The sequence below is a fragment of the Suricata suricatta genome, chromosome 6, assembly GCF_006229205.1.
Source record: "Suricata suricatta isolate VVHF042 chromosome 6, meerkat_22Aug2017_6uvM2_HiC, whole genome shotgun sequence".
Lineage (NCBI taxonomy): Eukaryota > Metazoa > Chordata > Mammalia > Carnivora > Herpestidae > Suricata > Suricata suricatta.
The window spans coordinates 123,254,575-123,278,619 of record NC_043705.1 but is presented as its reverse complement, the minus strand read 5'-3'; the positions used below and the strand labels follow the sequence as shown (position 1 = coordinate 123,278,619).

At 35.8% G+C, this 24,045-nt stretch overlaps 1 protein-coding gene across 1 annotated transcript in view; it reads right to left on the bottom strand.

Annotated features, from left to right (window-relative positions):
- Positions 1-24,045, bottom strand: part of ZFR (zinc finger RNA binding protein) — an 83,368-nt gene that overhangs the window by 45,430 nt on the left and 13,893 nt on the right. Inside the window, exons 2-9 of the mRNA XM_029941039.1 lie at positions 18,744-19,026; positions 16,882-17,026; positions 14,779-14,997; positions 7,550-7,797; positions 4,443-4,634; positions 3,627-3,918; positions 1,572-1,765; positions 63-182 (exon numbers count right to left, since the gene is read on the bottom strand). Coding sequence (XP_029796899.1) covers positions 63-182; positions 1,572-1,765; positions 3,627-3,918; positions 4,443-4,634; positions 7,550-7,797; positions 14,779-14,997; positions 16,882-17,026; positions 18,744-19,026 — 1,693 coding nt within the window. The remainder of the gene's footprint in view (positions 1-62; positions 183-1,571; positions 1,766-3,626; positions 3,919-4,442; positions 4,635-7,549; positions 7,798-14,778; positions 14,998-16,881; positions 17,027-18,743; positions 19,027-24,045) is intronic.

Sequence of the window (24,045 nt, the reverse complement as noted above, 5' to 3'; positions counted from 1 at the left end):
TGTAGACTGATCCAAGCTGTGTTAAAAAAAAAAAAAAAAACACCAGTTGAAATTTTACTCACTTTATATTGAAGTCTGTGTCTTCGCCCTTTTAAATGCATCTCCTTAGCGTTGGGATCATTAAAGCTGCACTCACATAATTTACAATGGAATCGAATTACTTTTCCTTCATCATTTCGTACCTTGAAACACACACACACACACACACACACAAAAAAAAAACCCAAGAATCATAACAGGTATGCTACAGTTGAAGATTTCCATTCACAAACCTTCACAGATTCTGTGATAAGGAAATGTTGTATATAGTTAAGAGTTTGAAGTAGGGGAAAAAAATAAGGGACAATGTTTATAATTTTTTGAAAGGCTAACCTATAGAAATGAACTGTTAAAATTCTAACCTGTAGGCAAGATGTATTAGCATGTATTTGCTTTGGATATTAACTTTAATTTCAACACTTTTATCTATGTGTAAACATTTAGATTTAAATGCAATTGGCTAGGGGCGCCTGGGTGGCTCAGTTCGTTAAGCGTTCAACACCTGATTTTGGCTCAGGTCATGTTCACGGCTGTGAGATCCAGCCCTGCCTTGGGCTCCATGCTGGGCATGGAGTCTGGTTATGACTCCCTCTTTCTTCCTCCCCCATTTGCACTTTCTCACTCTCATTTAAAAAAATAAATACATTTTAAAAAGAAGAAAATGCAACTGGATAATAGTTCTCTAAGGTGCCTTGGCCATGTGTATCTCTTTAGATAACCAAACCTCACTCTCTTAAGATCTGTACTTTTAAAACTGTGAACTACTTATAAACTACACATTCCAGTTTTCTATCTAGTGAACAGAGGACAACATAATACGTAATTTGTTTTTTGATAGGAGAATAAAAAGACATTTACCAAAAATCTACTACATGCTAGGCACTATTCTAGGTACTTTATTTAATCTCACAACTTTGGAAATATTCAAGTTTTACTGGTGTGAACACTGAAGCTCAGAGAACTTACACATGTTCTATAACACAGTGAAAGTAAAGAATAATGCTATACTGCTCTATGTTGGGCCTTCTGCTAACAGTAAATATTTATTAGGCCCTCTGATGTTCCCTCATTCCTCAATTTCCTGAGTTTACCTATAAAATAGGAAGCTCTCTCATCAGCTTGAGAAACCATAGAAACATGACCTGTTAAATCAGCACCTTTAATTTTACCATGATACTACGTGACTGCTCAGAAAGAAATACTGGCTCTTTTTTTCAATATTTTTACTGCTCACAAATTTTTTTATATGCAAAATACTTGAAGGATACAAGAATGTCTATCAAACAAATGGAATGTTACCTTATATCACAGTGATGGTATTGGCAGGGAAAGAGAGAAATTAAAAAAAAAATCATGATATCACTTAGGCAAGCTTAAAGGGCATGTTTTATAAAAACCTTTAACAAAAATACCTACTGTATTATATTCCTTCATAAATAACCTAAACCTAATCTGATACTTAAAGCATGTCTGCAACAAAGTGACACACTTCTATACCTAAGCTCACAGAAATGGTATTCTCACATCAGTACCTCTTCCACATAGTCGTGCCCCACTGGCTGCACATCACTCTGCAAAGCAGCAAGAGAGGCAGGTGTGACTGGTTCTGACACGGTGTCTGGCTTTACTTCTGGAATCTGTACAGAGGTGACAGGAGTGCTTTTAACACATTCAGTTCCTTTTAAGTCTTCTGTTTTATTTCCTGTTGATTGCAACTTATTCCCACCTAGAAGAGCATAAAAGAATTACAGTAATTATTACTTTCTTGTTGTATAAATGTATAATCTGATACAGGAAAAATGTCATATCAAGTTCTTATTTTTTTCTACCAATAGTCTAACTCCTGCTGACATACAGCAGAATTTTGAAGAACACATATATCAGCTGGCCTTTTTATCCTACTAATAAAATAAATATATGTTGGGATTTTGCCCTTCTCCACCATCCAATGATCCTCTCCATCCCCACCAGGACTTTACTAACATCAAGTGCCTAAAAATGAATAGCAAGTACCTAAAAAGGTACAGTCTAAGCCTAATTTATGTTTGTAACCCTAGTTTCCTCCCAACTGGGCAATGCTCTAAGTTCTGGTGATATGAAAATAAGACAGTGTGGCTGCCTTTGAGGTGCCAACAATTTAAGGGAAGATACAAATAATTACAATACAATGTGGTAATTGCTATAGTAAGTAGAAATACAGTATTATGGGAATGCTTTAAAAAGAAAAGAAGCCACTCCCCTCTAACATGATTCAGTTAGGAAAGGCTTCACCAAGGGTGTGTCACTTGAGCTGGGCTTTGAAAGAAGAGTAACAAGTATGAACTTGACCAGGCATAAGGAAGAGAATGATGTCTAAATAGAACACCATGCACAACAACATGAAGTTTAAAAGACTATGGTAAATTCAAGGAAGATATTAGCACCAATTACTAGACAGAAGTGATGACCTATGAGGCAGGGGTCAGATTCTGAAGACTATGGATGACATAATTAAGGAATATAGCTTTTTCCCACATGTCAGAAGGCCACTGAAAATTTTTAAGCAGGAGACTAACACAACTTGACACATATTTTAACAAAGTTAACTTTGACAAGGATTGGAGACTGGATGCAGTAAGAGACAAAGTTCTGAGGAAGACTTTGAAGGCCTAAAAACAAGGCAGTAGCCATGAAGAAAAAGACATTTTTTGTAGAAATACTGTGGTGACCGAAACAAAAGGACTATGTATACAAACTGAAGGAGACAATAAACAAACGGAATAACATAAGTGAGGTTTTCCATGTGGAAAAAAAAGCAGTAAATTGATGAGATTATTTCATGGTATTCTTGTGACAGAATTAGACACTGGTTGGCCAGAGAGCGCCACACAGATCATGATCAGGTTAATTCCTACAAGATAGCTCTAAAAGGTGTGAGTTTTGAGTGTGCCCGAAATATTTCAAAGTTCCTGCACAGTGGAGCGAATGAGACAACTTGTCAACATTGGGAGACTAGAGTGAGATGAGAGCCAGAATCACAATCTTAGGAGCATAACCATTTAATGAACACGAAGGCAGAAGAACCAATAGACATCTGAGAAAGAGGTGGGTATATATAGGAGAGACTTTAAAGTTCTAAGATCTAGCAGTTGACTGTGTAAATATTAGAGGTCAACAGGGTGAAACTGAAAACTAGCCATTGGATTTGGCAATTAGGTCTTTAGTGACTTCTGAAAGTAGTCTTAGAGTGGAAACACTCAAAACAGACTAAGGACTAGATAAAAAGCATAGAAGCAGAGAAAGAAAGAATTGGGTTGCAGCTTGAGAAGATTATAGTAATAAGGAAATGTCTGGGGTTTTTTTTTTTTAAAGACTACAGAAGACACAGGTAAACATGTATGACTGTAAGGAAGAAAAAAACCATTAGAAGACTGAGGACTGCTTAAAAATTCAAAAGAAAAAAACAGGTATGTGATTGAGTAAGGTCCCAGAGAAGAAAGAAGGAGATGGGTACACAAGAGCATAAAGCAGATGAGTTAGTTCTGGAATGGAGGAGAAACATCACTTTGACAGAGTTAGGAGGAACACAGACAATCTTCAGTACTTGCCAACAAAGTTTATTTTGGGTGTAGAGGTTTTCTTGGCAGCCATATTTGTAGGCACTGCTGATACTTTAGTGTTGGATGTGCTATTAAGAGACGAGTTTCCTGTAGCCGTAAGACCTTTCACTGAAGAAGTTGCAATTGATGAAGTATTCACAGTACAATTGCTTGCTGCAATGCTTGAGGGAGAGGCAGTTGGTTTTGAAGCAGACACAGCTGTTGAAGAAGTAGCTTGGCTAACAACGTTTGGTTCTGTTGAAGGAATGGGTTTACCAAGTTTTGTGTGTAATTTAACCACCTACAAAATAAAAGCACATTTGTCAGGAAACTCAAAAAGTGTAGATTTTTGAGTTTGTCTAAAAGATTTTATAAAATGAAAATCTGAACTATATTTTTGTTGTATTTTTATATTTTTATACACAAAACTCATTATTTTCAAAACAATCTCTGTGAAGCAGATTTTGATACATATTCCATCTACTACTAGGTGAGGAAACTAAGGCAGAGAAAGATGAAATCAACTTGGCTACATGCGCACCAACCTAGACTTAAGTATGACAAGAAGAGGCAAATAATCATACAACAAATTTCCAACTGGCAGAATAAATCATCTAGTTCAATTTAAAGAAAAACAGGTCTCCAGTCTTTCCCTCATTAAGCAATGGCTATTTGGTATTCCCTTTATGTATATTAACATATAAACAAGGCTTGTAATCCACTCCAAGTTTTTAAGTTTTGAAGTCAGCTATACTTAAATCCTCAATTGAATAAGTAAAAGAAAACAGAGTAATACATAAGGGTGTGTGGGAAAAAAACACCTACTTTCTGATGCTTAGCACCACGAATGTGGGCAGCATAGGCATCTGCTCCTGTACAAGACACATCGCAGAGCTCACAACGTAGCTGATTTTGAGTCCCACGAGTGGAGTTGTTGCTGCTGCTGGTATTTTGTGAGGCTTTCAATGCGGCTTCTTTTTTTTTATGTTTCTGTCCTTCTAAATGTTCTTTATAAGTCTGTTTCAAACAAAAAGGATAAATTTTGCTTTGCTAATTTTCTATCTATATCGTTTAAAATTATTCAATTCTCAAATCTCTAATACTCATTTAAAAACGAGTACTAAACAACTGTAAGTAATTTAACCAGAGCATGTGGGATTCCCTATCGGATCTATTTATATTTATCTGTGGTTCTCTGTACTTTGTTTACTAAAAACACATTTATCTAACACTTTGATTTACAAAGGCCTTTCATACTTAGCCACATTATCGAAAGTACACCACTTCCAGTTTTAAGAATTTGCATCTTTGACTGCTTATGTATAATCATTGACAGAATGATCATTCCAAAATTTTCATTACTGAATCAAGTGTGGGGGGGTACTGTATCTACATCATGAAAAAAAATTACTGAATGGTAACAAGACTCTTTAAAACCAGGTATGTTTATTTATAAAACTAACTTTTCTACTCAATGCATTTTCACGTAGAATCCATGCCATCTGAACAAAAGCCTATTTAAAATATGTAACAGTGAAAAACTATATATTTGCAAGGAAAAAGTTATTATTATAATGCTAATCAGTAAGATAGTGAAGTTGTGTATTAAAAACTGTCTGGAATCAGAGGATTAAAGAAAGCAGATTTGTTAAAATGAAGAGGCTACAAAGACTGCCATTTGTTTATCTTGAGTGGGGCCAAAAGTTCCTCTTTCATGTTTTATTTTTAAAATTGTTTTTAAGACAGATGTATAATTATCATAAAATTTTATTTTCATCACAGAATTTCTCAGAGGTGGATGAGACTTTAGAGAGTACCTAAAATAGTGATTTTCTAATTTTTAAAAAAGAGAATCCTTTCTCCAACTGAAATCTTATGCAGAAGTAGGGAAAGTTGTTCTGTTTTCAAAACAAAACAGGGAGACCTAAAGCCCAGCCATTTGATTCTCATTACCTGCAGTGGCCTGAACTGGCTCCATGAAGCACTCTGAGGCTCAATTATTTAGGGCATGTCCTTATTACACAAGTGAGGAAACAAAAGCCCAAAGTGAAGGCCTTTAACTTGCTCAAAAGCCACACATGGTGGAGCCAGGACTGGGAACCATTGTCCCCTAAATCTGAACCCGCTTACTCTCCCTCCTTATGTCTACACCTAGACTCTTAACCTACAGTATCAATGTTTTCCCTTCAGGCTCATCAGCCAGATAAGGCCCTCTGACCTGTGGAAGGTTCCTTGGCCTGTTCTTTCAAAATGATCTAGACAATGGTCAGCCTTACATATATGCATTAAAATGCTGCTTTTCACCTATCATCCTACAGCCATGTTTTATTCTTTTTATATGGATATCACATGTTCAAAACATCTCTTAGGACACTCATAGCATCATCTCCTCTAAACAGCCATCATGGAGTAGGATATCCTCTTTCCATGTCTATTCCTGGGTCACCTCCAATATTCCCCACTTTTTCCCTCTCCCTCAGCCATGTAATCACAATGAAACACTTTCCTATCACACTCAAAATATAGAGAAAAAAGGTTTCATGTAACTAGTCATATATACTAATATTCCACAATTATTTACTAACTTGGTGTAACTCAGGGAATACTGGCAATTTAAAATAATCTAAAAAAACAAGTATTTAAAAGTAGAACTAGGGACTCGTGGGTGGCTCAGTCAGTTGAGCATCCAACTTCGGCTCAGGTCATGACTTTGTGGTTTGTGGGTTTGCGCCCCACATCAGCTCTGTACTGAGAGCTAGCTCAGAGCCAGGAGCCTGACTTCAGATTCTGTGTCTCCCTCTCTCTCTGACCCTCCCCTGCTCACGCTGTCTCTCTCTCTCTCCCTAAAGAATAAATAAAACATTTAAAAAATATTAAAAAAAAAAAAGTAGAACTAATCTAGTAAATTAAAAAGAACGTACATAGGTGGAGGAGTGGGATACATAATATAACTGAAAGAAACTACTACAGCGTCAGTCTATTCCTTCTATCTGCTAAACTGCTTATCAATTTTTATATAAAAACACACATCTTAAATATCAACAAATTTTGTTGGGATAAAAGGAACACATTTGATTTTATAAACACGCATGCCTAAATCACACATTTTAAACAGGAGCAAAAATGAAAAAAACAGAACAGTATGGGGTGAGGGAATAAAGATTCTACATGCTTCATCAGTTGATTATTTTTGAAAAAGACACCTCCCCACATCTTTCTTGTTTCCAAAGCTCCCATTCCCTCATTGAAGATTATACAGCAGTAGTTAACATTCTATGAAGCATATACAAAAGTCAGTCTTATTCCAAATGTTATGCTGCAAACTAAAGATTATAAAAAACTTATTTAAATTTTTTTTTTAATTCCAGAAAGACAATTATCTTCTGCTATTTCTATGCTCCCAAAAAACAGCACACTTGACAAAGTCCTCTCCTCTTTAATGCAAGTACTGTAAAGCTGAATTCTCTGTGGTCATTCTTTTTCAGGTGTAAAATTCTATCCATACACTCAAAACGGACCTCAAAGAAGAGCTAAGGAAATCAAGAGCCAATTATGTTAAGCAAGCTGTGGATGCTAAAAAAGAAATAAAAATTCAATTTTACCCCCAACCCAGTTAATTTGAATATAAAGACTTCTAAGTTAAATTTAAGTTTTACCTTAAGGAGCAAACTATCTTTCATGGAAAAAAAGTACAATTTGCCCATTTTTTATTAACATTCATAATCATTTTAAAAGTTTTTTCTTAAAATTCTTATTTCTCAATATAAGTATTTCTTTAAAAATGACTGTTTAGGAAAATACGTGTTTGCTAAAAGCTAACAGGAAAGAAAATGTAAACCTTCTCTGTAAGCAGTAGAGTCAGAATATCAATCATACTTAACTATCAAAAATAACCATTGAAGACTCATGGTAAAACATACAAGGTTAAGTACCTGTGGTCCAGCACAGCTGATCTTACAAACATCACAATAGTGAATCTGGGGTGGTTTGGGAGGCTGTTTTGGTTTCAGTTGTTTATTTTGGAATGGTGCTTTTTTAGTAAAGGTGGTCCCTGTCCAGGCAGCTGTTGCAGCAGCAGCTGCTGCTGCCGCCGCCGCCTGCTTCTGTTGCTGCTGCTGCTGTTGGTAGTAGGAGGATGCAGCTGAATACACTGCTGCTTCATAACCTGAATAGGACGTACCTTATGAATAAAATCAAACAAAGATTATGTTACATAATTATAAAAGGCCAAGTTAAATGTTATGAATTTAAATTCAATAAATTCTGCCAATATAGGTAGGTTTATGTGTGCATATTTACAAATATGTATCTCACAAAACATGGAAAAATCTTATCTTCCTTTTATATAAGTCAATCAACAAGTTTTTAACTCCACAAATGCCAGGTGTTACAGAGGCATAGAAAAGTTTAAGACTTGGTCTTTGCCTTCAAAAAACTTATAGTTCAGTTGGTAGGCTACAAAAGAGTGATAAAGTTGCATGGTTACAGAGTTTGTTAGTATCTCTCCCAAAAGATTTACTCTGAATACACTTTGGGAAGGGTTGGATTTGAGGAAGAGGCGGAACTAGGATACTAGATAGGAAAAAAAGAAGCTCATGAAAGTAAGATTTTATATGCTTGATGGCTAAGAAAACAGAAGATATAAAAGAACAGAAGAATACATGAAGATTTTGAAACCCAAGAACCCCCAATTTTGATGGACTGATGGGCTGTGCAACTGATAAAAGCAAGGGGCTGACAGAAGCTGGTTTGGAGAAGCAAAGTGAATAAACCATAGCAGAAGTTTTGTGATATGGAACTGGAATTCAGATGAATATACAGAACAGACAGAAGATTTTGGAATTAAGGACCAATACACTGGTTTTCATCCTCCAAAAGATATAAAAGCACTGTATTTCCTGGTTGAATGTATGGATTCTATCCATTTTCATTGTTTAAAGTCTAATGAATAAGCACATGAAGCTGGTTACTGACATAAACATAACATACATACATGTTGTTTATGTTCAGTGATTTACAGACCTAAAAAAATCTACAAAAGATTTAAATTTGACAAAGCTGCTGATTTTATTTATAAAACTACCTCAAAACTAGAAAACTTGCCCCTTTCTAAACTAACATCTCTGAAAATTCAGTGGACTCCCTATTTACCACATTCCAATAAGACTTCTTTCTTCTCTGAAGTGATAATGAGTGGAAAAAGAGTCCATACGGCTCAAGAGAAAGATTCCTGGTTGCCAGGATGGCATAGAACAACTTAAGGAAAACTGAACTTTTGGTGTCTCAAATGCAGACTACTTTATTGGAGGGAAAAAAAAAAAAAAAAAAGACTTTTGACCCGCTAGCTCCAAGGCATCTACACTAAACACAGGAAGAAAACATGAACTGAAAAGGTGAGGATTTTAAGATGCATGGGAAAATCAGAATCATGGCATCTGAAACTGGAAATATCTAGAAAAGAGAGCAATCAAGTAACTTGCATTAAAAGGCTTTCTGGAGTTTTATGTCAGGCCATTAAATTCTACAAATGGTTATAAAGATAGTAAGTGTAGTAAGAGAAGAAAACATTAAAAAAAAAGTAGGGAGAAGAAGTAGGTTTATCACTAAGCATATGATCAGATAAAATACAATTAGAAAACAACTGACATGGAGAGCGCCTGGGTGGCTTAGTCAGTTAAGTGCAAAACTCTTGATTTTGGTTCAGGTCATGACCTCCTGGTTCATGAGATTGAGCCCCGCGTCGGACTTTGTGCTGACAGCTTGGAGCCTACTTGGGTCAGTCTCTCTGTCTCCCTCTCCCTCTCTTTCTCTCCCTCTCTCTCTCTCTCTCCAGCTTGCATGCTCTGTCTCTCCCTCAAAATAAACATGTTTTAAAAAGAAAGAAAAAGAACAATTGATGTAACTGATCAAGGAAAAAACTATATAGATCAATAAACTCTTTTTTGGTTAGTTTTATCAATGTCCTTTGTTACTTAAAAAAGGATAGGAGAGGGGCACCTGGGTGGCTCAGTCTTAATAAGCATCCAACTTCAGCTCAGGTCATGATCTGACAGTCGGTGAGTTTGAGACCCGCATCAGCCTCTGTACTAACAGCTCAGAGCCTGAAGCCTGCTTTGGCTTCTGTGACTCCCACTCTCTCTACCCCTCCCCAGCTTGCTGTCTCTTCCTCTCAAAAAATAAATTAAAAAGTTTAAAAAAAACTTTTTTAATGTGTTAGAAAAACATAATTAAGTTCACAGCCAAGTATCTTCAAAGTTATAGGGAGAAACATGTATAGTTTAAATATCACTTGTCCCCCAACATATCACTCTTAAATCGCCATTAAATTGTCTACTTAAAACTACTACTTCTAGATTATAACCGACTAGGACCACAATTTTTATGTGGAATCTTTATAATAAATATTTTCTAAATAACTAGTTGTTATATACAGAAACTGTAAAAATGTCATTTAAATGTAACCTCATGAATTATTTATCAAGAAAATAAAAAGTAGAATAAGGGAAACAGCATCCTACAATGCTGAATGACCAAGACCTTTAGGGGTTTTTGTTTTGTTTTGTTTTCTTAAATTGAGAATCCACAGAATGACAGGCAGTTTTCCAGACACAGTGAAGTCTCGAAACAGGTATGTAAGACAATTATCTCCTTACTTGACAGATGAGAAAAGTAGGCTAAGAGATTGTGAAGTACTTTAAACACTGAGTTATTTAAGCCACAAAAATAACCAGGTTATGCTTAATATTTATGAAATAATCTCCTTCATTTGCACACATATAGTCTAAAACTAATAAAAGGCAAGCTTAACTACAGCTTACTACTTCATCTCCTATGAACACTTGCAAACAGATGTACATTTGTTATTAAAGCACTGCGGGAAAACAAATGTAAGACTGTATCTCTAACTAAAAGCTCAATTTTTGAGTCCTAAAACAGTTTCACTTAAAAGTACTTTTATTTAAAATGCTTATCAATTAGTAAGTTACATAGTAAGTTGAAATAAAATTTTAAATGTACAATATCAGAAACAAAAACACACCACTTCAGTAGTAAATTCAGCATGCTATAAGTCACCATTTAGTACATACCAATATTCTAGAACTCATCTCAATGAGACCAAATAGTTAACCTAAATTGTAGCTGATATAAAACTGCATATACAAAACTCAGACACCCTAATAATGACCCTTCTGGATGATAATTTCACACTGTGTATCACATTTTTTTTCAAGTGCATACCCTTCGACATAACAGAAATTTCTAGGAATTTATCTTAGGAAAACAACTGACAACTACACAAATCTTTTCATACGAGGATTATTTTACTCAATGTTGTTCTCAGCTTTTCCCTAATATGAAACCAGGCATCCCAAGATACAAACTCTAAAATCTATACCGTATACCCATACAATAAAATATGCACTCATTAAAAACTCTATTTCTAAACACTATATTAAGAAATAAAAGCTTCTTTGGGAAATGGCTGATTACAAGACTCAGCCAGGAAATGTTTAAGTGTATGTATCAGTAATATCTTACTGTGCGTAAAATGAAATAAGGGCTCAAAGAATAATGATGCCAAGTCCAAAAGGCACAGGAGCTATTCTGAAATGGATCCCATTGGCCAAATTTGGGAAAATGTGTGCCTCAAAAAGAAAAATGAGAGTACAAAAATGGATTATAGTACACTGAATAAAAAAGGAGTCCGTAGTAATACTAAAAAGAAGGAAAAGGAGGCTCTCTTCCTTAGAGAAGAGTGCGAAGAATCAATGTAAAAGCATTTTACATCCACTATCACAGAACTTGATTCACTTAAGAGATTTTCAAAGGATCTAACACCATAGAGTGAAAAGTAGTTGGGTAATAGGTCCACAGATTACTCATGGTGACTTACAAAGTGAAAAAGGTATCCTTAAAATGGAGAGTTGTGGTAGTCACCACTTTAACCAGTGATACCTGGCATCACCAACAGGGAATTTATAACATTACTTATGTGTTCCTGATGTGATGATGTGCAAAAGTTTACTTAGTTTTACTGACTAAAAGGCTGCCAAAAATCTAAGCATAAAGAAGAAAAATCCAGATTGTGGGATATCCTATAGGACAACTGGCCTGAACTCCTCAAAAATGTCAACGTCCTGAGATACAAGATAAAAACAGGAGATTATTCTACATTAAAGGAAACTGACTCTAACAAGATATAAAAACCAAGTAAAATCCATGCTCCTTGATTAGACCCTGAATTTAAAACGAAGCACAGGGGCACCTGGGTGGCTCAGTTGGTTAAGCGTCCAACTTCGGCTCAGATCATGATCTCACAGCTTATGCACTAGAGACCTGAGTCAAACTCTGTGCTGACAGCTCAGAGCCAGGAGCTTGTTTCAGATTCTGTGCCTGTGTCTCTGTCTCTCCTTCCCTCTTCTGCCCCTCCCTTCAAAAATAAACATTAAAAAAAAGAAAAGAATAACTTAAAAAGAAAACAACAACAACAAAAAACGGGGAGCCTGGGTGGCTCAGTCAGTTAAGCATCTGTCTGTCTCTTGGTTTCGGCTCAGGTCATGATCTCAGAGTTCTTGAGCTCGAATCCCGCATCAGGCCCCAGCTAACAGCACAGAACCTGTCTCCGTCTCTCTGCCCCTCCCCTACTTGTGCACTCTCTCTCAAAAAATAAGTAAATCGAAGTATAAACACAACACCTAGAAAGCCCAGCATTAAAGACACCTGTGGACAACTAAATAAATTAGGTAATATCCATCCATGTTCAATTTCATTTTATGGTATTTGTATTTGGTTTTGTAAAAGAAATGTCCTTATTCTTAGGAAATACCTGCTGAAAAATTCTAGACAAAGCACCAAGTCATCTACAACTTGTAAATATACTGCTGAACCATTTGAAAATGCATTTTAAAGGATAAAGCAAATATAATAAAATATTAATAATTGATAAATCTAGATAAATAGTATATAGTGCACTTATACTACTTTTTCAACTTTTCTGAAAGTTTAGTTTATTTTCTCAAATAAAAAGTTGGGTAAAAACAAATCAAAAGGATGATATACCTTCTTACATTTAGTGACATGAAAGAACATTCACAATGAGATAAAGCCAATTAATAGTATGCATTAGACAAATTCCTTTTTATTAAAAAAAGTATATATTGTACATGTATATTCCCATGAAGAAAAGAAAGACATGCACCAAAATGTTAATGGCATTAATAGTATCTAGGAGTAGATGTCCAATCATTTAATTTTTTCCTTTTTATCTATAGTTTCTAGTTTTAAATGTATTTACATGTATTATTCATATAATCTAGCAGTAAATAAAAATGATTAACTCATCCTGTGTAAGATATATTCAAGCAACTGAGGCAATGGCAGAGAGACAGAAAAGAGGAAGGAAAACATTTAAGGGAGAAGGAATAATAAGAAAGTATACTACTGTACTCCTTATTTAGCTGAAGTTAATGTAGACATTTTTAAAAAATGTGTCCAGGGGCACTTGGGCGACTCCGTCTATTGTGTCCAACTCATGATTTCAGCTCAGGTCATGATCTCACAGTTCTGAGAGTGAGCCCCGCATTGGACTCTGTTCTGGGCATGGGGCCTGCTTAAGATTCTCTCTCTCCCTCTGCCCCTCCCCTACTCACGCACATACTCCCTCTTGCTCAATAAAATAAAATAAAGTAAAAAATTTTAAATGTGTCCAGTCAGATTCCATGGAAATAACTCTATATACTGTTATAACTGATTTATCAGAGGTAAAGAGAGGTAGAAAAGTTGTATCTTGGCAACCCTGAATGTCAGACCTAGGAACAGTAACATTTCCTCACTCCCAATTCATTTCTGCATGGTTGTCACAGTTAACTAACTTATAAACCTGCTCCCACTGTTCCTGTTCTTAAGATTTCCTCTTTGGCACCGTTTTGGCCCAAAGACAAAGACAGACCATAAGAGAGCCTACAAAGCTTTTCACAATGACATTTCCAGCCTCATATCTTGATATTTACCCTACATATCCTATATTCCTGCCACTATTCCTGCCACAACAAATTGGTTTTCCAAAGTACTCCATGTCTTCCTAACTCACCATGTAACTCTAGTACCCAGGATAAGCATTTATTTAGCATAGGGTAAAAGAATTAAAACAAACAAACAAACAAACTCTGAAAAACAGAAAAAAAATTTTTTTAATTCAGTAGTTAGGCTTCTAACACCAGGCTACAGTACAGTATCAAGAAGAACTAAAATTGCCCATATTGCTTTAAATCCTCCATGGAACAAGTGAGGGTATTAAGAAATAAAGAAAATGTAGAACAAAACAAACCATACAGTAATGCAAGGTTACAGATCTACAAAAAGGCAACATGTGATTTTATTTTTCTTCCAGTGCAAAAATGTGGTTTTATTAAAGCATGGGGACAGGACCTATGGACAGAAAGAGCTGCCATAACATATGATTTTAATCACTGAACACTGCAAAGTACCTCAGAAATGAGAAAAGCAGTGGACATAGTAAGATTTTAGTGATTATATTTCTCTCACTCTACTGATTACTTAAGCAATATATACTTTCCTTAATAAGATAATAAAATAAATATATGATGATTTAAGGAAAATAAACTACTCTGTCCTTCCAAGAGACATTTGTTATAGAATAATCTTATGGATGTTTACAAATTACCTACTATTTTGAAGATTACTTATTCCTGATAATAATTATAAAAAAATTAGCTCCCTGATATAGCTGAAATAGATACAATTTGTCAGTGGTAGTCCCTGAATGTTAACCTTAAGTTTTCAAATTCATTTGGAAAAGTCAGGGGGAACAAAAATGAGCATGTAAAATACTAAGGGTTATTTTCTCTAACAACATTGCTAGGCCCAGGACTCATGACTAGCTTTCAAATGCCCAAAGAGCATTTTACATTGTTAAAATCTCCTGGCTTAAAAAAAATAAAACAAAACAAACAATAACACGACCAGCAACAAAAATAGAACCTAGGATATGGCCTATTTGTTACATTATGCACATACACCAACAACTATCAATTAATTCAATTCTGGCTACTGGGAGGAAGATCATTCCATACAACAACAAAGTAGTTTCCAGTAATTCTCTTACTCGTTCACTCATTTAAACACAGCTTATCTGTCTTACCAGAATAAGTAACTGCCGTGGTACTATAAGTAGCACTCTGGGTATAGGATGGCACCACAGTAGCCGCAGCTGCTACTGGCTGTACGGTGGAAGATACAGGATAAATGGAGAAAGTAGTGGTAGCCGGACTTGGTGTGGCTGGTTTTATGGCTGTCACTTGTCGAGTTTGCTGGGCTTGTGTATACTGAGTTGCACCTTGGCTATAACCTGCTTTAGGGGCTAAAATGGGAAAGAGACATCAGAATATTATAATTTTTTCTAATTTTCAAGGATATTGGTAAACTAAGTATATACATCAACTGTAAATTTGATGCTAACAGTTTTTTCTTAGTAAAAGGGTTGAAATTCTTATTACCAACTGAATAAAATATACCATCTATATAAATTCACTTACTATCCCATTCTCAGATGCTTTTTATGTATTTCCAAAATGGCATTTTGTCCAAATTTACAACTAATTGAAATAATAGTACTACTTAAATAAGGTGCATGTGTGCGTTTAGGCTAATCAGTCTAACTTGAACATTATGCTTAATATTAGGAACAGCAAGCCTCAAATATATATTTTAATTCACAATAAAAATTTCAGTGTTTGAACTTGAACTTGTTCAAAAACAATCACATTTTTATTCATTTATCCAGAATTAACTTCAGTCTAATTTCAACCCATAAGGTGACACTGACTTAAATCTTCAAATGACCAATAGCTTGAGTGCAGTTGTTCTTAAATGGCTAACATTCAGGTTTCTGCTGCCTTTGACCATATTCAAAATAAATGTGTGCTTTAAGAATCTCATTAAGCCCTAAATTAATAATTAATCATTTACTAACAATCATTAACACATACAAATGTAATTCCTGATAAAGGCCCAAATACAGCTGGGGGGGCGGGGGGGGGGGAGACCTGGTACCTCGTACTTAGTTTACCAAAGGCACCTTAAATAAATAGCACTTAGAAGTTTATAAACTGTTATCTACATGGCAGTACGAAACTTGATCCACACAAAACACAGATCAGTACATTTTACAAAAGGAAACTAATATCCAAGAGCTAAGAGCTGACTTACAAGTCACATAGTCATGTCATACCCAAGACCAAATCAAGACTCTTCTGACTCTTAACTACAATCTAACTTTGATAATTAACTAGGAAGTTCACTACAGATCAGCATACTCACAAATCATTAGAGAAGAAACTATAAGAAAAATCAGTCATTTTAACTAAAAATATTTGTATACCACTTTTAAGAGACTAATAAAAATACTTAGAACTAGAAGTACCCTAGAGAGATCTGGATCAATTACCTCATTTACTAATAAGAGAACAGAGATGAAAAAAGGTAAAAATCACTCACCCATATTAGTGGTAAAGTCAGTACTAGAGGCTAGTCCTACTCTTCCCTAATCCAAGTTTCTACCCACACTCTCACAGTCCTTCGAAAATTATTAAAATAAAGGAACTGTCTCCTTTTCTGAACTCAGACAGCTGTTTTAAAAGTTTTCAATTCAATCTCTATTTAAAAAAAAAAAAATCCATCTTCAGGGCACCTGGGTGGCTCAGTCACTTAAGCATCCGACTTGATTTCAGCTCAGGCCACGATGCCGTGGTTCTTGAGATCCAGCCCTGCGTGCCCTCTACAGTGACAGCACCGAGTCTGTTTGGGATTCTCTCTCTCCTGCTCTCTGCCCCTCCCCCAATTGCACTCTGTCTAAATAAATTTAAAACTACTTAAAAAGGTGGGGGAATCTCAAAGGGTCTCCACTGGTTACACAAAGGCAGGGAGCAGTATGTTCTGATCATTTCTAGCAAAGATAAGAATGTGGCCAGAAACTATCACCATAACTCCTTTTGTATAGCTTATTTCACAGCACGAAGAAAACTGTAAGAAAAGGCCATGATTAGGATTTGCCCCATGCCCTTCTCTCTGTTTGGTACTCAAAGGCATTACAGCAGAAGAAGAAGAGAACAAGGGTAAATAAAACCTGCTTCTTTAAGTAATGTAACATAATGAGCTTCGATGAACTCAAAAGGGTACCTTCATTAAACACACAGAATATATATTTCAGGAGTTTTCAATGAAACTGTATGCCAATAAAACCCACCTGTCTGATAGTAGGTTTCAGCAACAGAAGGCTGAGGCTGGGCAGCAGCTGCTACAGCAGCAGCCGTTGCTGTTGGCTGTTGGTAGTACTGCTTACTATCATACGCTACAGCAGGAGCGGTGGATCTTACATACGAGTACGAATCCTAAAGAAAGGGAATGAAAGAAAATCTTCCTGTAAGTGAAGTGAAGGAAAACAAAAAAACTACAGACCTACATATAAGAATCAAATTCACAACAAAGGGCAGTCCTTTGGACAAAGGTCAAAATCATTTCAAGCAGCATGTTTAACTTTCATATCAGAAAAAGAATCACTCAAACATTTAAGAAGACTGCTTATTTTTAAAAATGGATCTCATAAAAACAACCACCTGTGTGTTCTAAGCTTTGACTGCTCTTTCTTTTCATTCTTCTTTATTTACCACATGATTATTAGCAACATGATGAGTAGGAATTTTTGGGTGGAGACTAAAGGGGAACTCAGGTTCCAGGAAGAAAGAACACCATATATATATAAGTCTCCAAGGCAGTGAAGATCAAGGTGAGCTGGATGAATTCCGCATAAAGTGAGAAGGCGAATATGCAGGTGAAAAGGCTGAAAAAATAGGCAAGGCCCAGAAAACGATGGGCTGCATACACTCTATTAAAAACAGCAGAATTTAGGGGCACCTGGCTACCTCAGCTGGTAGAGTGAGTGGCTCTTGATCACGGGGTTCTGAGTTCAAGTCCCTGTTGGGTATGGAAATTACTTAAAAAACATAATAATAAAATCTTAAAAACAGCAGAATTTATTATATTGTGTGTCTGGACATAATAAAAACAATCACACATGGCAAAAGGAATTCTGAGTTTAGTAACTTGCCCAATAATTATAGGAAAACACTAAAATTATGATTCATATGTCAATTTATTACTTAACAAAATAAATTTATATACTTTAGAAAGAATATAGAAAAACCAGGCAAAGTCCAGAAGGATCCAAGTTTAAAAACAGATTCTAGGGGAGCCTGGGTTGCTTAGTGAGTTAAGTGTCCAACTCTTAATTTTGGTTCAGGTCATGATCTCACAATTCATGAGTTTGAGCCCCATGTAGGTCTCTGCGCTGACCTTGCTTGGGATGCTCTCTATGCCCCTCCCCCACACACTCTCTCAAAATAAACAAACATTTAAATAAATAAAACAGATCCTAAAAGCAAACAAACAGAAAATGGGTTATTAAAAGATTAGGACCAAACTTAGTAAGTAGTAATTTAGTATGTAATGAACATAGTACTATATAAAAGGGAATTAGATCTTCATGTCCCTCTAAGACTGAACCAAAAGCAACTAGATGAATTAAGAGCAGCCATCAATCTCTGTTACATACTAAGAAAGAATACCTTGAGTGGAAGAATGTACAGGCAACAGACTTTCTGACCTTGTTAAAGTTTAAGAAAACACTATGTCATCTGTTTGGCCTATACAGCTTAGGCTCACAGTTCCCAAAAGAGGAGACAGTCTGTGTTCCAAGCAGATGAATAATGCCATAATACAAACAAGGAGCATCTTCACTATGTCTTCATTTTTCTGAAAACCTTAGTTACTTTTAGCCAGTAATTAATGGAAAATATTTTTAATTAAAGCAGACATAGATATAAAATGGAGTTAAACAGACTCAGGGAAATTATTAATATAAAACTCACTGCAAGGAAACTTAAAGCTTGGACTATGCCCCTAAATTACCTATGAACACACATTCACTTCTATCATTATAGGTAGATTTTGGAAGAGCCAAGTTTGAAAGCACTGGCTTGGGCACTGTATCACACACTGTGGCCAATGAAGCATGTGTGTCAAGACTATTGGAACCAGTAGATTTCTTACCTGGTAGTTCTGTGTAGTAGCTGGGGGTGGTGGTGGTGGTGCTTCTTGCTGTCTCTGGGTATAACCATAGTCAGTCGCTGTATGTGCAGTGGGGTAGCCTCCATAAGCAGCAGCTGTTGCAGCAGCTGCAACAGCTACTGGAGCAGGCCTGGCAACTGCAACTGTGGCGGCCGCTGGTGCATAGGCAGCAGTAACTGTGTGAGCAGCTACTGGAGCCTGATGGACAGTGTAGCTAGCAACTGTAGTTGGATGAGAGTAGGCTACACCCGAAGCTGGCTGCTGGCTATATTGTGGAGTAAAAGAATAAAGATAATACAATTTAATGGTAAATTCTAAGAGCGTAATAAAATACAAAGCAATTTAAGAATTAAATTTCAAGAAATTTAATCACAAGATACAAAGCACCAAATACTTGAACTCAATAAACCTCCTAGTCAATACCAAATTTGTTTCTGTTGTATAATTTTTATTCCTTAATTTTAAAACACTGGACAGTCACACATACTAGGCTTGGACCATATCACAAAGCTGGGATGACACACTGGGATAAAGAGCAGTATTAGGAAGAAAAGAAAAATTGACGAAACTAGGAATTTTAAAAAATATTTGTTGTTTGTAAAGTTCTTTATATTGTTCTACAGTTTAAAAAAATCTCTACAAAGAAATCATGTTAAAAATACTGAATTCTAAGTCCAATTACAGAAAACATTTAAGGTAGAAACTATGACTCATTTGACATAAGAAATACTTCTGATACCCTAGGGCAGTAGTTCTTAACTGGGGGAGATCATGCCCTCCAGGAACATTTGGCCATGTCTGGAAGTAATTTCTGAAGGTCAAACTGCAGAGGAGGTGGTGGTTGATGTGTGCTACTGGCATCTAGTGGGTAGAGACCATTGATGCTGTTACTTATCCTACAAGGAACTGGACAGCTACCCACAACAAAGAATTATCCAAACAATGGCAATAGTGCTGAGGTTGAGAAATCTTGCTCTAGGGCACAAATCCTACAATGGACTATCTATGATTTTGGATAAATTACCCAAGTTACAGGCAGCATTTCATTACATACATTTATTTTTCTCTTAAAAATGTAGCACATGTTGCAAAAGGAGACCTAAGTCAGATGCTTTGCATTCATACCATGTAAAACAGAGAGAGGCAAAAACATTTTTCGAAACTGTAAATCAATTTCCAGTTAAAGTTCTCAGAAAAAGCTTTAACTTTTAAATTGAGAGTCTATGTCATATTAAACCAAGGCTTACAGATGTTAGCACATGAAAGTGTATTTGTTATTCTAATACACTCAGAATTACACTTGAAGTTTTATTATCAAGGCAGAAATGCCTTCTAAAAAAGGAAAGCCCCAACCGTTATTTAGCTGACAGGTTTTAGATGACCATAAGTTTTAATATGAGCCAACAAGTTAAGAACAGCTAAGAAAAAAAATACCTGACATAAGCTGAAGCTGCACTAATAGAGTGATTCACGGGTTACTGTATAGGACATTCTTCACTGGTATGTACAATACCATACAAATATGGAATAGAATTAAAATTTGGGGCCATCACATTTTAACCATATTAGGGAAAACACTGGTAACTGTAATATATTCAAAGGGAATCAATATGAAGCTTATAAGTATGGGTATTATTTCACATAAAAACTAGAGGACCTGGGAACATTCAGTCTAGAAGAGGTGACTGGGGAAGATATGAGAGCTGCCCTCTAATAGAAGAGACTTACTCCATGCTGCTCCAGAGAACAGAACTAGAACCAATGGATGGAAGGGTGGCAGATTTCAGCCCAATATGAAAAAGAAAAAAAAACAAAAACTTAGAACAAAGTCCAAAGAAACTCTTATAATTTATATTTGGAAGAGGTTTTCCACATTTTGATATTAAAAATAGCTAATAATTTCTACATATAAGACAATCAAAAGACAGAAAAAGGAAAATTTAAATAGTGGAAAATTGGTTTGGGATTGACATTTTCTATGGATAATTCCACAGCCTTAAGAAAAAAATGCCAATACCATATCATACTTCTTCAAAATTCCTAAAACTAAGAAAAAAGAATTATATTTAAAATACAAATACACCAGTTCTGTGAAACTTATATTTAACATTTACTGATAAAATTTCACACATTCAGACTACACTGAAGGGGTTTGTTTATATAAAAATTCAGATAGTCTTGGACTCCTATACAGTTTCCATTCATCCCATTGCTCTTTATCAAATATCGGTTCACACTTCTTGGTCCCCAAGACTTGTCCTATAGGACAAAAAACAGAGTACGAATAGAATAGGAATGTTAAGTCAACTAGGCAATCAAATTGACTTATACTGGCTCTGATCCTTAAAAGTCCCTGCGACTAAGAGAGGGAGGACAATATGCTTTGGTTTAAGCCTACTGTTCCCTCATAATTATTAACAGTACTCTCTTATACCTATATGTTTCGGCTTGAACAATATATCTTATAATCACCCTTCCTAGGAACCATATAAAAAGTATGCCAACACCTTTAGCAATTATCATAAAGTACATGCCTAGGGCTACCTAATCTAAATGCTCTTGGCCAGATCATCTGGGCTGAAACTATATCCTCTACCAAAAGCATCATGACAAACGATGATCAAGTCCCAATTCCCAGGGGTTTAAGGGTTAGGGCAGCAGCTGTCTGCTGTTCAAAATAAAGTTTCCTGGTTTGTTACCTTAAACCCATCCAGGAAATTCTTTTTCAATTTGAAATATCCTTAGAAAAATTGCCTTTAATGTGATGTATATGACCAGCCTGGAACATACCAATTCAATTAAATATGCTCTGGCTAAGTCTAAATACGTAAATTTTTTAAAAATTCAGGTCAAATCAAGTTCAGGTTAGTTTAAGCAAAATTAGTCTTAGATCGAAATATTTTAAACCAAGGGTTTTTTGCTTAGTTTGGAGTGTTAGAATAAAAGGTATTAAATTACATCCTTACATAAAATTTAAGACTTAATGGTCATTAAATAATTTTTAAAATAGGACAAGTAATTAAAAACCCAAATCTTGTCATAAAAATGTATTTGTGAAATGAGAAGACTTTTATTTTCATTCAGGAGAAAACCATCTTCTATTTAGATAATATCCTTTGTGAATAAATTAAGTCTACTAGACTCCAGTCAGTTTTAAACAAGGGCAAACTAATAAACCACAAAACAAACATAAAAATATGTGTAAGCAAGGTTAAGAAATAGTTGAAGAATCAGACATAAAATAGAAAGGTACTTCTTTTGAGGGGTGGTTGTAAATATGAAGGAGAAATGAGAAGCATGAGAGAGTATGTAACCCTTACTACGACTGTAGGAAGTCAAAATATAATGTATAAAAAAGTCGCTAAATTAGTTCACAAAGAAGCATATGATTTCATGATAACGAAGGTTAGAAATAAAACCACAATGCACTAATAGTAGGGATCTTGGGGCTCCTGGGTGGCTCAGTCAGTTAAGCGGCCAACTTGGGCTCAGGTCATGATCTCGCCGCTAGTGGGCTGGAGTCAGGCTCTGTGCTGACAGCTCAGAGTCTGGAGCCTGCTTCCAGTTCTGTGTCTCCCTCGCTCTCTGCTCCTCCCTCACTTGTACTCTGTCTCTCTACTTCTCAAAAATGAATAAATATTAAAAAAAAAAAATTTAGCGGTGCCTGGGTGGCTCAGTCGGTTGAGTGTTAGACTTCGGCCCAGGTCATGATCTCACAGTTCATGGGTTTAAGCCCCACATCAGGCTCTGTGCTAACAGCTAGCTCAGAGTGTGGAGCCTGCTTCCAATTCTGTAAGTCCCTCTCTCTCTGCCCCTCCCCTGCTCATGATCTGTCTCTCAAAACTAAATAAAATGTTAAAAAAGTTTTTCAATAAAAAATAAAAATAGGGGTCTCTACAAAGTGGAAGTGGGAAGAAGGGAGAAGGAAAATAAGGGAATTTTTTCATTAAAAGCCCTTCTATACAATTTTATTTATAATTACATTACATATTACTCTGAATGGGGGGACATGAAAGTAAAATACACCTAATTTCTACATTTCTGGCCTCAATCCTAATGTATACCCAACTCTGAGCCCATTGTTTTCTTTTTTTAGCATTTTCAAGTTCTAATAATATGAGCTAGCTATTATACTAAAGTTATACTCACTACTGATATTAAAGCAACTATGTGTACCAATGGCTTGTCCATATAAATGGCATCTGGTAACAGGGAAAACATTTCTATACCTCCTTTTTTTTTTTTTTTTTAAGTTTTATTTAAGTAATCTCTATACCCCACGTGGGACTCAAACTCACAACCCTGAAATCAAAAGTCATATGCTCTTCAGATTGAGCCAGTCACGCTCCTCTCTATACCTTTTAATTTCTATACAACAGTGATTTTCAAAATGTGATCCAAGGACTACTAGGATCTAGGAAGTTATCCCTTTTTCAATTACAGATTGCTTTCATATAATTAAATCCAAATAATGTATTGCAACGATTGATTTAAAAAAAAAAAAGCTCTGTAAAAATGTAAAACAAGGCCTCTTATCTATTTTGGGGGGACAGTAATATAGTTATTTTTCATAAAGAAATTTGGGGTTAATGTAGTAATTTTCTTATTTAAAAATGACTTAAATTTTTAAAAGTTTTTATTTACTTTGAGAGACAGAGAGAGTGAGCAAAGGAGGGGCAGAGAGGGAAGTGAGAATCCCAAGCAGGCCCCGCTGTCAGTGTGAAGCCCGGTGCTGGGCTCAAATTCTCAAACCATGAGATTATGACCTGAGCCAAAACCAAGAGTCAGACACTTAACCAACTGAGCCACCCAGGTGTCCCAATAAATATTTTTTTAAATTCTAAGACAGTAAATATTAATATAACCCACATAAACAAAAGCTCTTTGAGGTCTTCAATAATTGTAACTGCTTGAGGGGTCCCACAACTATAAAGCTTCAAGAACCACCATTTTATCATTCAGAGCATTAACTTAAGAGTCTATAATGGTATTCATCATTCATTTCCCCGCTCTTTAAATTATACCTTTAAACAAAAACATTGCCTTCTATTCTGTAACAGGGAAACAGTTCTCCAAGAAAATGAGCAGTGCACATGGTCAGAGTCCAGATCTGTTGCCTACAGCTGCAATAACCCTATCCAGGGCTCCAAATCTCCCACTTTACCTAGTGTGCTGCTCAACAAACATCATTTTCTGTGTTAGAGACATGAAATGCATTGGGAAGCAATGGCCTAGAACTCTGGTACTCCCAGGAGAACCAGCACAAAAGGTGAATTAAGAAAAA